This window comes from Candoia aspera, chromosome 1 (assembly GCF_035149785.1).
Source record: "Candoia aspera isolate rCanAsp1 chromosome 1, rCanAsp1.hap2, whole genome shotgun sequence".
NCBI classification, from domain to species: domain Eukaryota; kingdom Metazoa; phylum Chordata; class Lepidosauria; order Squamata; family Boidae; genus Candoia; species Candoia aspera.
The window spans coordinates 52,756,452-52,770,244 of record NC_086153.1 but is presented as its reverse complement, the minus strand read 5'-3'; the positions used below and the strand labels follow the sequence as shown (position 1 = coordinate 52,770,244).

General features: G+C 41.4%; 1 protein-coding gene across 1 annotated transcript in view; it reads right to left on the bottom strand.

The window, feature by feature from the left end:
* FBXO28 (F-box protein 28) overlaps positions 1–5,537 on the bottom strand; it is a 31,938-nt gene extending 26,401 nt beyond the window's left edge. The window contains exon 1 of the mRNA XM_063304100.1: positions 5,213–5,537. Coding sequence (XP_063160170.1) covers positions 5,213–5,431 — 219 coding nt within the window. The 5' untranslated portion in view covers positions 5,432–5,537. The remainder of the gene's footprint in view (positions 1–5,212) is intronic.
* Between the last annotated feature and the right edge of the window lie 8,256 nt (positions 5,538–13,793).

The window sequence follows — 13,793 nt, the reverse complement described above, 5'->3', positions numbered from 1 at the left end:
AGTAAAGATCAAACACTCGTTTTTTAAAGTATTCAAGACTCAACTGCTAAAATAAAAGTATACATACTAATAACTTTTTATAATGTTGGTAACCACATGGTCACTATTCCAGAGGAATATGTGGTCTGAAATTAAAGGGTCTCTAAATATTGCCTTGATTAGAACTACACAGAAGGGAGCTTGAGATCAAAGTAGAAAATTCACTAAAGAAGTTGCTAGCTCATTATGCTGTAAATGGAAAAAAGAAACAAAAGCAATTCTGGGAATTATTATAAAAGATATTAAAATGAAAAAGGAAGAGCCACAAGGAATACAAGAAAATAGGTCTCTTCTGAATCAAGCTCAGTTCCTGGGGACTTCATGGACACATCCATGTAAGTTTTTCATCAACAATATGGAAGGGATTTACTGTTACCTCCTTTTGGGATGTATTTTGCTTTTCCTATCTAGCCTACAACCTGGCCTTCCCTGGAAGCTTCCCCTCAAGCTACTAACCAGGGCCAACCTTGTTTAACTTCTGAACGGATTATTAACCGTCACAAGGTTCTACATATTCTGTGCTCATACTTGAAATAATTAGACATTGTTCTATCACAAAAAGGTATCTTGGAAATAGAAAAAAAAATATGTAAGGACAGCTAAAATAAGCATGGTCCTGTCATCATTCATTTACATCCCAGATAGATGACTGCAAAAAAATATCCAGAAGATATCAATTAATAATCACCAATGTATTGTGGCTGAGCTATTCTACTGTAACTTGTTTTATCAAATGCATAAAGTAGCCATGCACATGAAATAGGCTGCAAGGTATGAAAGTCCCAACAAGTATGCATATCAATATTTCCATGTCCTTGAGGCACAAAGATGATGAAGAATAAAATTTATAAACAGGCAAGGTGAGAGGAAATCTAATGAAATAAATAGCAGCAAAACAAATACAACAAATACTTATATAAAATAATAAAAGTTCAGCAGAGCTTAAAGAGCTTACTACTGCCCAATATTACAGTGGCACATGTAAAGATTACCTTTTAAGGACTGAATTTATTAAGAACAGACCCTGTTACCCAGAAATGGAATTTAAATGGCAGCTGCCTACTGATTAATAGATGAACATCTGCAGAGCTATGGCCAAATAAATAGACAAATTTTGGATCTGATGCTACAGAACAAACTTTATATTATTATGGTACTTGGATCGCTCTTCCCATTATATACAATTACAATATTTTTCCATTTTGGTTTTTCACAATCTTGCTCCTGACCTCCCATCTTCCTTCTTTGTATGCCTAAACTGATATATTGTAATTTCCAGGAAAATTTGCTTTCCTTTGTTTTTCTGTATAATATCTTGTGTGTGTGTCTGTCTGTGTCTTTGAGTCAGTTTTGACTCCTGGTGACTGCCTGGACAAATCCCTGCAGTTTTCTTGGCAAGATTTTTCATATATGGTTTGCCATTGCCCCCTTCCTAAGGCTGAGAGAGAGTGACTGACCCAAGGTCACCCAACTGGCTTTGTGTCTAAGACAGGACTAGAACTCCCAGTCTCTACCCTGATGCCTTAACCACTACACCAAACTGGCTCTCCAGTGGCTTTATTAGTTTCATGTTAATAATCCAAGTTGTAGATAAAGAGTGCCTGGCACATGCCATCATCTTGAGACAGACCTACCAAAATCATCTTCCACAACTATTCTTCTACACTGTCAGACAACATTCCAATAATTTATTCATTTTACATGTTTATATTTTGCCTTTCCTTGGAAAAGCTGAGGAAGTGATCCTCTTCTACTCCTACAGCCAGTCAGGGTTGTACAACTTTTGTTGCCAAAAAAAGAGAGAAATCAAAATCACATGTATTTTCATACCCAAGAATGTACATATGCTGTTCTTAGTCTGGATCTAACTAATCAAGGCCATCATAACAAAGAAACATTTACCAAGAACTGCTATAGGCCAGCTTACTTCTGGAAACATCTAGTAATATCTGGAGTTTTTTTTAAAAAAAAATTAGAAATGGAAGGTTGTTACATGTGTCAGAGGAGCTCAGCAAACAATTATTGAGAGTAAAACAAAAGACTGCAATTAACAAAGCATGTTAAAAATACAGTCCCCTCATTATGCTAAGCCATTATTTAATCATGGTTTGCTGAACAAACCATGATTTGCTGCTTTACAGAGTACATAATTATAAACCATGGTTTACAAACTGCAGAGGCATATAAGGGTGGGAAATGTTTATAAAATTGGATAGTTAATTGCATAGTAACCTAGATTTCTCTCTTTCTTTTGTTCCATCACTATTAGTCCATGGCTCTCTCCAACTGTTTGAAGAACACCATATAGCTACAATAGACAGCTTCAATGATAATATAAAGTTTTAATGTTTAGTTTTCATTTAAGTAGTACACCAACACTGAAATAAAAAAAATACACATGAGCAAATGTTAGAAAGGAAAAAAAACTTTTTGAGAGCATCTTAAGGGCATCTGTATTCTTAAGGAGAGATATAAAATGTTAAACATCTTTATTCAATATTTCTGTTTTAAAATTTGATAGAAGATGGGATTCCAAAATAATTTATCTCAATATCTTCTAGACAAGATATTGGCCAGGTTCAGTTATACCAGTAAAATAAATATACTAAACTATGGTTTTAATCATGCGGTATTGGCTTTATTGTAATGGCTGTTTGTACATACTAAACCATAAATCATGATTTACAAGCCACAAAGGCTAAGTTCACACACTGTCTTAGCCAAAATCAAACAAATCACAGTAAGCCTTAGTGCAAATTATAGTTCCAGCCACCATTATCATTAATCAAATTATGGCCTATTGTGAAAGTATATTTCACATGTTAAACAATGTCTTGTACTACATTAAAGGTTTATCATGCCAAATTATTACTGAATATGATTACTTTCTCTTCTAGACACTGATGCTGGAAAAACACTCACTCAGAATTTTCATGCAAATTGCTAGGCTCAGTGAAAATAGGTTGTGTGTGTTTGGTTGCTCAGCTACATCTGTTTGATGCCTGCAGTACATAAATACTTACATTAGCTGATCAAAAGGGTTTACTGTTTATTTTACAATCAACTAGAGGCCCAATGGAACTTTCTTATACTGCTTTCTCAGTGTACACAGACTAACTTTAAACATCCTAATGATCAATGGAACACATTAATGCTTTGTCAGTTTTTTCAAAGCAAGGATTCAGAGCATTCAAACATCAATTCTAATAACATCAAGTCGGCAGTCCTAAACATTATTACCTGAAAGAAAACCCCAATGAATGCAGTTAAACTTGTTTCTGAGTGAAAAATGAGTAAGAGTGGACTGCAATAAGTCTGGACTTCAGTTCTGATCAGAGGGATGCGACACAAAAGCAATGCTGCACATATTCTTTTATAACCCATTGTTCTAACCAGGAGACATTTTGTGAGGTTCCTAAGATATCTAAACATGTATCTATTTTTAAAGAGCTGCAGTCTGCTTGATGCAGAGGTAAGAGACAATGAAAACTGCAAGGTGGAAATGGAGTTTATAATTGGATAAATTTTCTCAGCTCTAAAACTAGTTAACTCATTCTTCTGAGCACAAGCCACACTGTTCTAACAAAACACAAAATTCTGTGATTAATACAAAAACTGTCACAAAATGCTGAATAACCTTAGCAGAAGCAAGAATAATTTATTTTTAAAACTCAACTATGTGATTCTCCACATAGAAGTATTTTGCCATGCAATTCCAGGTAAGGCAATATTGACTACTCCCAAATAAGTCAGCACTGATCTATCTGCATATTTGACTTTTTAAAACATACTGTACCTAGGATTTAACTGTTGGTCTTTTTGTTGTTAGAACAAAACCATATTTTCCACAGTAATATCAAGAAAAAATGTTCTGGAGAGTCCGCATGTATTGGTACATACAAAGATATGGCAACTGTCTCTAGAGCCTTCCCTATATAGAGGCCTATAGGTTTTAGACAATAACCTCCATCAGCCCCAGCCAGGATTCTATAGGATGATGGAGGTTGCAGCCCCAAATGTCTAGAAAGCTGTTAGGACTATCCTAAGTTAGATAAGTTATCTGATTCCAAAAATTGTCAGGAAATACTTACAGCAAAAGCAAACTAAATCATTTTCACCAGTGTTATTTTTTTACTATTAAAAAAATAATACATTCTGCTAATACTCAACAAGGCTAGATAAAGCAATGTACAATAAGCCAAACACAATAATTTAAAATTTATTTTTATATATATATATATATATATATATATATATAGAGAGAGAGAGAGAGAGACTATTAGAATATTATGTTCCTACTTAATTATATTCAAGTGGTTTGTATTTAACCTTAATTCTTGTTCCTGCACCAAAATACTTTAAAAGACACAATAAAGACATCTCTACTTTTCTACACATTTCTCCCCCTTTCCATTAATCCCATAAATTTTCTCTATCTGGACTAATTTGAATTATTCAGAATATGGCTCTTTACCATATGTTACTAACAGGTGTAATGTTAAAGAGTATGCTTATCACTTAAAAAGCAGTACCTTCCCCCCAATTATACATATAGGCCCCAAAACTGCCCCTAGGCAGCATTAAAAAAATGAACTCCGCAGGAATAAATCTGATCTGGACAGAGAGAAGCAATTCTGGAAACTGCTATGAAGATCTAAAAAAAAGCATTTTAAAGCAAGTAAAATGTAAGAAGTGGGTGGAGAGGAGGGTGGATGCCAGCACCACAGGAACCCAAATAAGATGGAGAAGCTGAGGGGTTTCTTTCCCTCACAAAGGGGTTACATCATGTGATCCTCAAACCGGGGATCCCTTCTTCTAAAGAGTAGACCCTTTCATTCCAAGCAATGCTTCAAGGAAGGAGGCCCCAGAGATCAACCACTCCGACTCCAACTTTGGCCATACTGGCCTTTTCCCCTCTTGCACTGAACCCCAGGCCATTTCCAATCAAGAAAACAGCCAAGAAGCTAATCTTGGAGTTTAGGGGAAAGGAAGACTTACACTACGATTCGGTTTTGCCCAAGAGGAAATACCTGCAATCCACAGAAGGGGTCGGGAAGGTGGGAGACAGAAGATGCTTGCCCCCGTCTCGATGGGTCCCCAAATCCCACCCAGCCAAATCCGAGTCTCTCCTCTTCGCTAGCCCCCTTCGCTCCCACCCCAGCTCGGCCCTCACCAAGCGGAGCTGGCTGGTCTCGTCGTAGGAGAGGAAGCTCAGGATGCTCTCGATGGCCACAATGGGCAGCCCCACCAGCGTGTTGCTCTGCGGGAGCTGCTCCAGGGACGGCGCTTCCCCCCGGGGCTGAGGCAGAGGAGGTGGGGAGAGCCGAGCCGAATCCATGGCGCCTCCTTCACCTTCCGACAGGAGCCGCTCAGCCGCCACAACTGCCGCCATCTTGGGGCCTATTCCCTTCCTCGGCTCCGGGAGGGGGCACTTCCTGTGGCAACGTTCCACCTCCTTCTTCGACGAGACAGTTAAAGGGACAGGGGTCTCGCCTCTCCTCCAGCTTCTGGTCGAATTTCCCGGAGTCTCTCGTACTCCGCAGCCTCAGATTTAAGCTGCTAGACTTCCGTGGTCTCTGTGAGCCCGTTCCAGACACGTTCGGCTATTGGTGGTTATTGAAGGGCGTATTTAAACGTGCAGGCATATGCCAGCACAATTTCTCTTCTCTTGACTTCTGTTGTCTTGCTGGCTGGCACAGTGATGCCGCCGGGAGGAGAAGTCAGCAGAATGTGCAGGACGACCCGCAAAATATAGTGCAACCGGGGTTCTGAAAGACGTGATCCCTGATGCAAAAAACTCACTAATGTCAGGGACACTGCAAGAGCCTAATTCTCTGTGTTTGGAATGAACTCCTTTTATGGTTACCAAGAGTCAGACCACATACAGAGATTCACACAGATCCCTCGTGTATGCTGGTGAGTGAGCGTGAGAAATACAAGGCAGGTATGAAGCAGTGCAGTCCAATCTGAAAAACAATACAAATCTCTCCACCGATACCTTCCTATGCTGTGAATAATCTTTGCTTATGAAACATTAGTTGTCACTTAGCTGTCTTCAACTTTTCTGGTTGAACTGGTTTGTAAGTTGAATTACAAGATTTTGCAAGTAGGATGCCTGGATAATTCATAGTTCCTAGGAAAGCTATGTGTGATAGACACTCGTGAATGACTGGATTCTTTAGATACATAATCACTGTGTGGCTAATTACACTATCATATAGACAAGTGGATGGGTAGCTTCTACCCGTGAAACTAAAACATGCTACTAAATTGCCAGGAAGATAAAATCAGTATCAAAAAGTATTAATTTTTACCTATTAATTAAAGGTAGTTTACATGGTCTGTAAGCCCTAACCCATTAAAGGTGGCATTGTAAACATGCATTGTTTGGGGATATTCCTTCTCTTAATAAGCTATCTCTTCTGCTTCATTACATCCACAAATGTAAAACCCTTTACATTTAAAACTTTTGGGCCTATTTTCCTTTTTATTTAGGAAGGTGGTGCTATAAGCAGGTTCTTCTTGTAAATGTTTAAAGAGTAAGGTGTTCACACAGACTCTGAAAGGACAATGGATGATTTGACAATTGGCACAAAAAATGAGAAGGGAGCTTCTTCACTCCTGCTTAATAGCTATAGTAGAAAACCATCATCTACTCAGGCTATCCTGCATCCAATCAAGATCAAAGATACTGTGCTAGGGATTGATTTATTTAGAAAATGTACATAGTCACCCATCTAAAGTACTTAACTCTGGGTGGGTAACAATACATACAGCAACAGAGTAACCCCCCAATCAAGCCATTCTCAACTTTTTTACCCTGGAGGAACCCTTGAAATAATTATCAGGTCTCAGGGAACCCCTGCAGAAAAAGTATTACATCCACAGCTAGCATTACACAGGGTGCAAATTTTATTTATTAATAATAATAATAATCTCTAATGGGAGGTTAGTGAAGCAGCAGGCCAACAGCTGAGCCATGGCATGTAAAAAGTCCAACACTATGATCGCTAGCATTGTGTGGTGAGCAAAGTTCAAAAAACTATAGTACAAAGCAAACCAAATAACTGAAACACCACATAACAATTCCATAAAACCCATACATACATTGATTGTGGTAGAGGAGACACCTTTAAGTAAGCATCAATGTATAAGTATACCTGGTTTTTACTTTAATGCTCTTAAACTGTATTAGTTACCTTAGGAGATTGTTCTATTACTTGCCTCACTATTAATACTTCTTGAGAGGGAAAGCCTATTCAGCTACCCCCTCCTCAAAAAGTGATCTGAAAATTTTTGTTATCTATCTTTCTCCTTTAAATGTTGTGTGTGTGTGAGCTGAGTAAAATTAACTCAGATCCAAGTCATTTGGTATTGTACATGACATATGGTTGATACTTTCCCCTTCTTTCAAATTCAGATATCTGGAGGATGAAGGCTATATTAGCACTCTTTAATCAACCTGTTCGTCAGCACTGTAATGTACTGAACTCTGATAAAGTTATTGTGCTCCCTCTCTTTTTGCCATACAGTCCTGTATATACATACATTCTCTCATTCTCCTATTGACTTGGCAGAAGGTACTTTATGAGAATAGAACTGCTTACACTTGGGTTGGGTTCACGCATTACACTAAGCCATAGTGGGGTTTCTTTGGTTTTAATGTAATGTGGTGGGTGAAACTAGTCTTCTTTTAAACCATGGTTTTTGGCATAGTGTGATGTGAGTCCAATCAGTTGTGGCTTGTTCAATAAGCTAGTGGTACCAAACTGTGGCTTATATTATGAACCCAGTCTGTAAATAAGAAGTAAGGAATCTTTGAGGAAACTGAGGGCAAACTCAAATACCCTACTCACCAATACTGGCTTGTCCAGATACAGTAAATCCTTTTTCTGAAATGACAGTTCTGTCAAATATACACTTATTCAAATTATTTTCTGCCCTTGCATCTATCATTATCCTTCCCTTTAATTTTCAGATAAAAAGGTATTCATTCCCTTCTTCCCTTTCTGAATATATATGTCTGGAATTCAGATGGGTTGCAATGAAAGGGAGAAACTGTAGTGTAGTTGGTGAAGTAGCAACAAGACCAGAGGCAGTGCTGGTGGGTGACAAGTTTACATTACAAGTTTACATTGCATACTTTAAATCTGTAATTATGGTAGAAATACTTCCCAACATTGGGCATCAGTAAATTTTAAAAAGATGAGGTGCCTTTGTATGCTTCCATTTGAAAAGCAGGTCTCACTTTAAATAAGCCACATGCAATTTACAGTGTAGTTACCCAGCTTTTTATCCTGCCAGGTTCTCAAGACAGCTCACAGTAAAAAAGTAAGGAACACATTCAAATCAGACTCAGTGTCAAAATTTCAGTTGATAATGAATATTATTCTACAGCTCTCTGCATAATGAAAGACAAATCTGACAGGTAGAATATTTCAGTTCTTATATCACACTAAGTCAAAATTAATTTGGTTTTTTCTTCACATAATGGACAGACCCTTCTGCTTTCATTTGTAAACCATTATTTTTTTCTTAGGGTAGTTTTGCATACTATGTTAAATTTCAAAAATGTGACATTATGGCTTAGCAGTATACATCTGTCAGCACTAGATCATTTGAGCATTCACACAGTGACAGTCAGGAGACCAGGATCCTTTAACTCTTTAATGAAGCGAAATGACTAGGACAGAGGTAAAGCTGCAAATGGAGAATTTCAGCTAAAACATACATTTAAAACTACATTCCCTTGATTGCCTTTCTTTCCCACAAAAGTATGTCACCCCCTTTTCCCATCCAGGTGGTGTTGCTGGTGTATCTCTACTGACTGGCCTTGATGTGAACCATCATAAATCTGTAGCCATAATATTGCAATTCACACTCCAACTCAACAGCTCCTCCCATCCGGAGACAGAGAGACTACCCCCATTGATAAGGAAGTGATGGAAGATGATCTGATAAGGGGTTCTGTGAACCTTTTGATCGGAGGAGTCTGACATATCGCCCCCCCCCAAAAAAACAATATAAAACAAGTCTAAGAAGAAAGAGAAGATATAGGGTGGGGAAAATTTGTTAGTAAGGGGAGGGTTTGGAAAGGTATTGTAAATGAAATTTGTTAGGAGAGATGTATTTACATGACATGCATCAACCCATTCAGGATCTAGAAAGTGTTTCCATTGTATTAAATACTGCAATGTTTTGTGATGAAAATGAGAGTCCAGGATTTCTTTGACTTCAAAATGTTGATGGCCATCAATCATGATGGGTGGAGGGGTTGGTACAGTCTGGTGCCACTTAGAACGGTCTGGAGCTGGTTTAAGCAAGCTGCAATGAAAGACAGGGTGAAGTCGCTGAAGAGTTGAAGGCAGTTGCAATTGTACAGTCACTGGATTAATTATTCTAGTGATGGGGAAAGGTCCAAGAAATTTAGGGGCTAACTTTTTTGAAGGTTGCTGAGACCAGAGGAATTTTGTAGGAAGGTAGACTAAATTGCTCACTTCCATTTTCCACTCCGGGCACCTGTGGCAGTCAGCAAATTTTTTATGAGTGTCATGGGCATGATCCAGAACCTGACGAATGATAGGCCAGTCCGTGGCTACTTGGGTAGCCCAACTGGCAACTGAAGAGTCAGGGAGAGATTGGAGCTGAAGTTCAGGAATTAGAACAAAGTCTTGGCCATAGACAATGCAGAAAGGTGAAAATCCAGTGCTTTGATGCACCACATTGTTGTAAGCCACCTCAGCAAAGGGGAGGAGATCAACCCAATCATCCTGCTGAAAACTAATGTAGCAGTGCAGGAATTGCTCTAGAGTAGATTGAGCCCATTCAGTCTCCCTGTTCATCTGAGGATGGCTAGATGAGCTAAGAGATTGTTGCACTCCAATTAATTTTTTAAATGCGCACCAAAATTTAGCAGTAAACTGGACACCGCGATCCGAGATCACATGGTCGGGACATCCCTGGATCCTATAGATGTGCATCAAAAACAATTTGGCGAGTTGCTGGGCAGTGGGAATCCTTGCACAAGGAATGGAATGTGCCTGTTTTGAAAATAAGTCAATGACAGTCCAAATTACTGTCTTATTTTTACTCCCTGGCAAGTCCACAATTAAATCCATGGCGATTTCCTTCCAGGGGGCTTTGGGGGAGGCAACGTGTTGTAAAACTCCTTGTGGCTTCCCCCCCTTCCTTTTCTCTTGGGCACAGATGTGGCATGAGGTGACGTAGGACTGCACGTCAGAGCGAAGGGAGGGCCACCAAAATTGGCGCCTGACCAAGTGTAGAGTTTTGATAAAGGCAAAATGCCCTGCAGATTTAATGTCATAGGAATGGTGTAGAATGGTTTTGTGCAAAGATTCAGGCAGGTAGATTTTGTTGTTGCAATACCAAATGTTGTCAATTTCAGTCCATTGGGCTTTGTTACATTGTAGCCAAGGATCATTAGGGAGCGCCTGAAGCCATTCCTCTTTCAGGTCTGCCTGCACTTTCACTTTCCCAGCTACTGCTTGTTTGCGCCTTACACAAGCCATTCCAAGCTGCTTTTGGGAAAAAACAGTAACCACAATTTCAGAGTTAGTGGTGTTATATTGTGGAAGGTGAGAAAGTGCATCAGCCAGAAAATTCCTCTTTCCAGGGAGGAAATTAAGGGTGAAATTAAAACAGCTGAAAAATTGAGCCCAACGGATTTGTTTGCTGTTCAACTTTCTGGGGGTTTGTAAAGCTTAGAGGTTTTTATGATCAGTCCAGACCTCAAAGGGATGTTTGGAGCCCTCCAGCAAATGCCTCCAATGTGTTAAGGCAGTTTTGACAGCGAAAGCCTCTTTTTCCCATATGTGCCAATTGCGCTCAGAGTCAGTGAATTTGCAGGAGAGGTATGCACATGGGCAGGGGAAATTGTTTTCATCCTTTTGAATCAAAACGGCTCCTACTGCAGAGTCAGAGGCATCTGCCTGTACAATAAAGGGGTGCTTTGGGTCTGGGTGAGCCAGAATGGGTTCCTCTGTGAATAGAGCTTTCAAACACTCAAACGCAGCTTGGCAGTTGTCCGACCAAGCGAGCTTCGCCCCTGGGGAATTCACTTTCTGTGTTTCCCCCCTCCCTCTAGTTTTAAGTAAATGTCAGAGGCAGCACAATTTGAGCAAATTGGAGAATAAATTGTCTATAAAAATTGGCGAAACCGAAAAAACTTTGAATCTGCCTTCTGGTGCTGGGTGGTTCCCAAGCCTTATGTCCGGTACTTTATCCGGGTCCATTTCAATGCCAGTCAAAGAGATATGATAGCCCAAGTAGTCTTGCTGACTCTTGTGAAACTCACACTTGGAAAGTTTAGCATACAGCTGGGGAATCCCTCAGCTTTTGCAGCACTTGCCTGACTAGTGGGATGTGTTCCTCTAAGTTTTCAGAGTGGATCACAATATTGTCTAAATACACCAGAACCCCTTTATACAAATGCTCATGGAGGACCTCGTTGATATATTGCATGAATACTCCAGGGGCCCCAGCCAACCCAAAAGGGAGAACCTTGTACTGATATGATCCCAGCGGGCAATTAAAAGCCATTTTCCACTCATCCCCCTCCCTGATGCAGATTCTGAAGTAGGCTTCTCTGAGAGCAAGCTTGGTGAACACCTTGCCTTTCGATAGGTGTGACAGCATGTCCTTCATGAGAGGGAGAGGGTACTGGTTGGTTACTGAGATGGCATTTATTCTGCGGTAATCAGTACACAGTCTCAAGGAGCCATCCTTCTTTGCCCGGAAAAGTACCGGGAGTTAGCCGGTTCGATAAAGCCCCTAGCTAGGTTTTTATCTATGAATTCCCTGGGGACCTTTTTATCAGTTTCTGACATTTTCAGCTTAGGCAGCTTAGCTCCTGAGTCAATTTCTATGGCACAGTCGGTTTTTCTGTGAGGTGGCAATTGGTCAGTTTCTTTCTCATCAAACACATCAGTAAAGTCTGAGTATTCGGCTGGTATGGCTACCATTGCCTCTGGCTTCCCCACAGGTATCTGATTCAATAGTATTCCCACCAGTTGGGCATCCCTCTTTTCAGGCGGTAGGGATTGTGGGTTGCTAACACCATCCTTAAATGTTAAGGTGCCAGTGCCCCAGTCTATTTGTGGTCTTCTACTTTTTAGCCATGGTACTCCCAATATGATTGAATAGTTCGCTATGAGGGCTACAATAAATTGCAGGGTCTCTTTGTGCCCCCCCAACCTCATGGCTACAGTTTCAGTTCGAAACTCTACGGGACCCCTGTGGGCAATGGAACCATCCATCTTGGTAAAAACAATGGGCTGTTTAAGTCTCTTAGTTTTGAGGCTTAGTGTGTTGATCAGTGTGGGGTGTATTAAGCATTTGGTGCACCCCAAGTCTAGCATCACCATCAGGTTGGCTTGTGACGTGTTCTTAAGTTTTTTAATTCAACCCTGACTAGCAATGTGGGGCAGTCATCACTCACCAGAGGGTCTTCCCTTTCCTCCTCCTCAGAAGCAGGTGTGTTGCGCCCGGGATTTTCCACCTGCTCGCAGATGCGATTCAAAACAGGTGAAATTTGTTTCCCGCCGGCTTCTGTTCTTCTGGTTCCTAGTCCTCACTTGACTCCAGCAGTGGCCCCACATCTAGGTCTCTGCGGGCCAGTGTGGTCATGGCGGCTCCTTTGCACTTAGTTCGTGGGGTCTTGGCCGGTTTTGCTCCTCCCTTGGCTGCCTCTAGTGGTCCACGGGGACACTCCACTGCTCCATGTGTGTCTTTACCGCATTTGAAGCAGCTGCCTTTTTTCCAGGTATAGTCTTTGGAGTCCTCTTTCTCCCGGAACAGCTTTCGTTGTGCAAAGGGGAATTGCCCTGGAGCCCCGGTATTCCTCCCTGCCACTTGCAGTCTCAGTTGCCTACGAAATTGGTACTGGGTATTCTCGACCTCCCCAGCCAGGCAGATCCATTCTTTTAGAGTGGGGGGATCCCCTCTGCATAGCGCCCATCTTAGGACCTCCGGTTGCAAGCTACCCTTGAAGTAATCAATTTTGGTGGTCTCTGACCAGTCCATGACTTTCCCTGCCAGGGCTTTGAGCTCCATGGCATACTCTATCACACTTTTCCCCCCTTGCCTGAGCTGCTGGATAGCTGATTTTGCCCTCATCTAGTGGGTCCTTGAACCTCTCCCTCAGGGCCTTCATGAACTCCCTCAAACTGTGTAGGTCAGGTGCCATGGCATCGTGCAGCTGCACATACCAATCTGCTGTGGCTCCGTGAAGCCTCGCACTGACCTGGCTCACCTTCTTGTATTCCATGGGGAAGCAGGACCCAAATTCTCGCATATAAATGGACATGTTGGTCAAGAAAAACGCCAGCTGTTGGGGATCTCCATTGAATTTGACTTGTATCTCCTTCGGAGTTCCCAGAGGCACTGCTTCACCTGCTGGAGGTCCCCCCAGCTCCTCTTGGCTTTTTGCGTGGCCCTCACTCCTTCGTCGCCTAATTGGGGAGTCGAACCCCCTGGTAGGGGTTATGATGTGGCATCTCCCTCGCGGGTCCAGCGATGCCACCCTGGAGAGCTGGGTCAAAATTTCCGCCAGGGGATATGCCATAGTGTCAAGGCTTTTCGACACATGCTGCATCATCACCTCCATGGTGGACATCCTCGCCTCCAACCCACGAATCGCTTGTGGGGTCCCATCAGGGTCTGTCACAGTCCCACGAGACCCCGGGCTCAACACCCTCACTTGTGCCTCCAGGGGTGGGGGTGCTCTCCCTTCCACC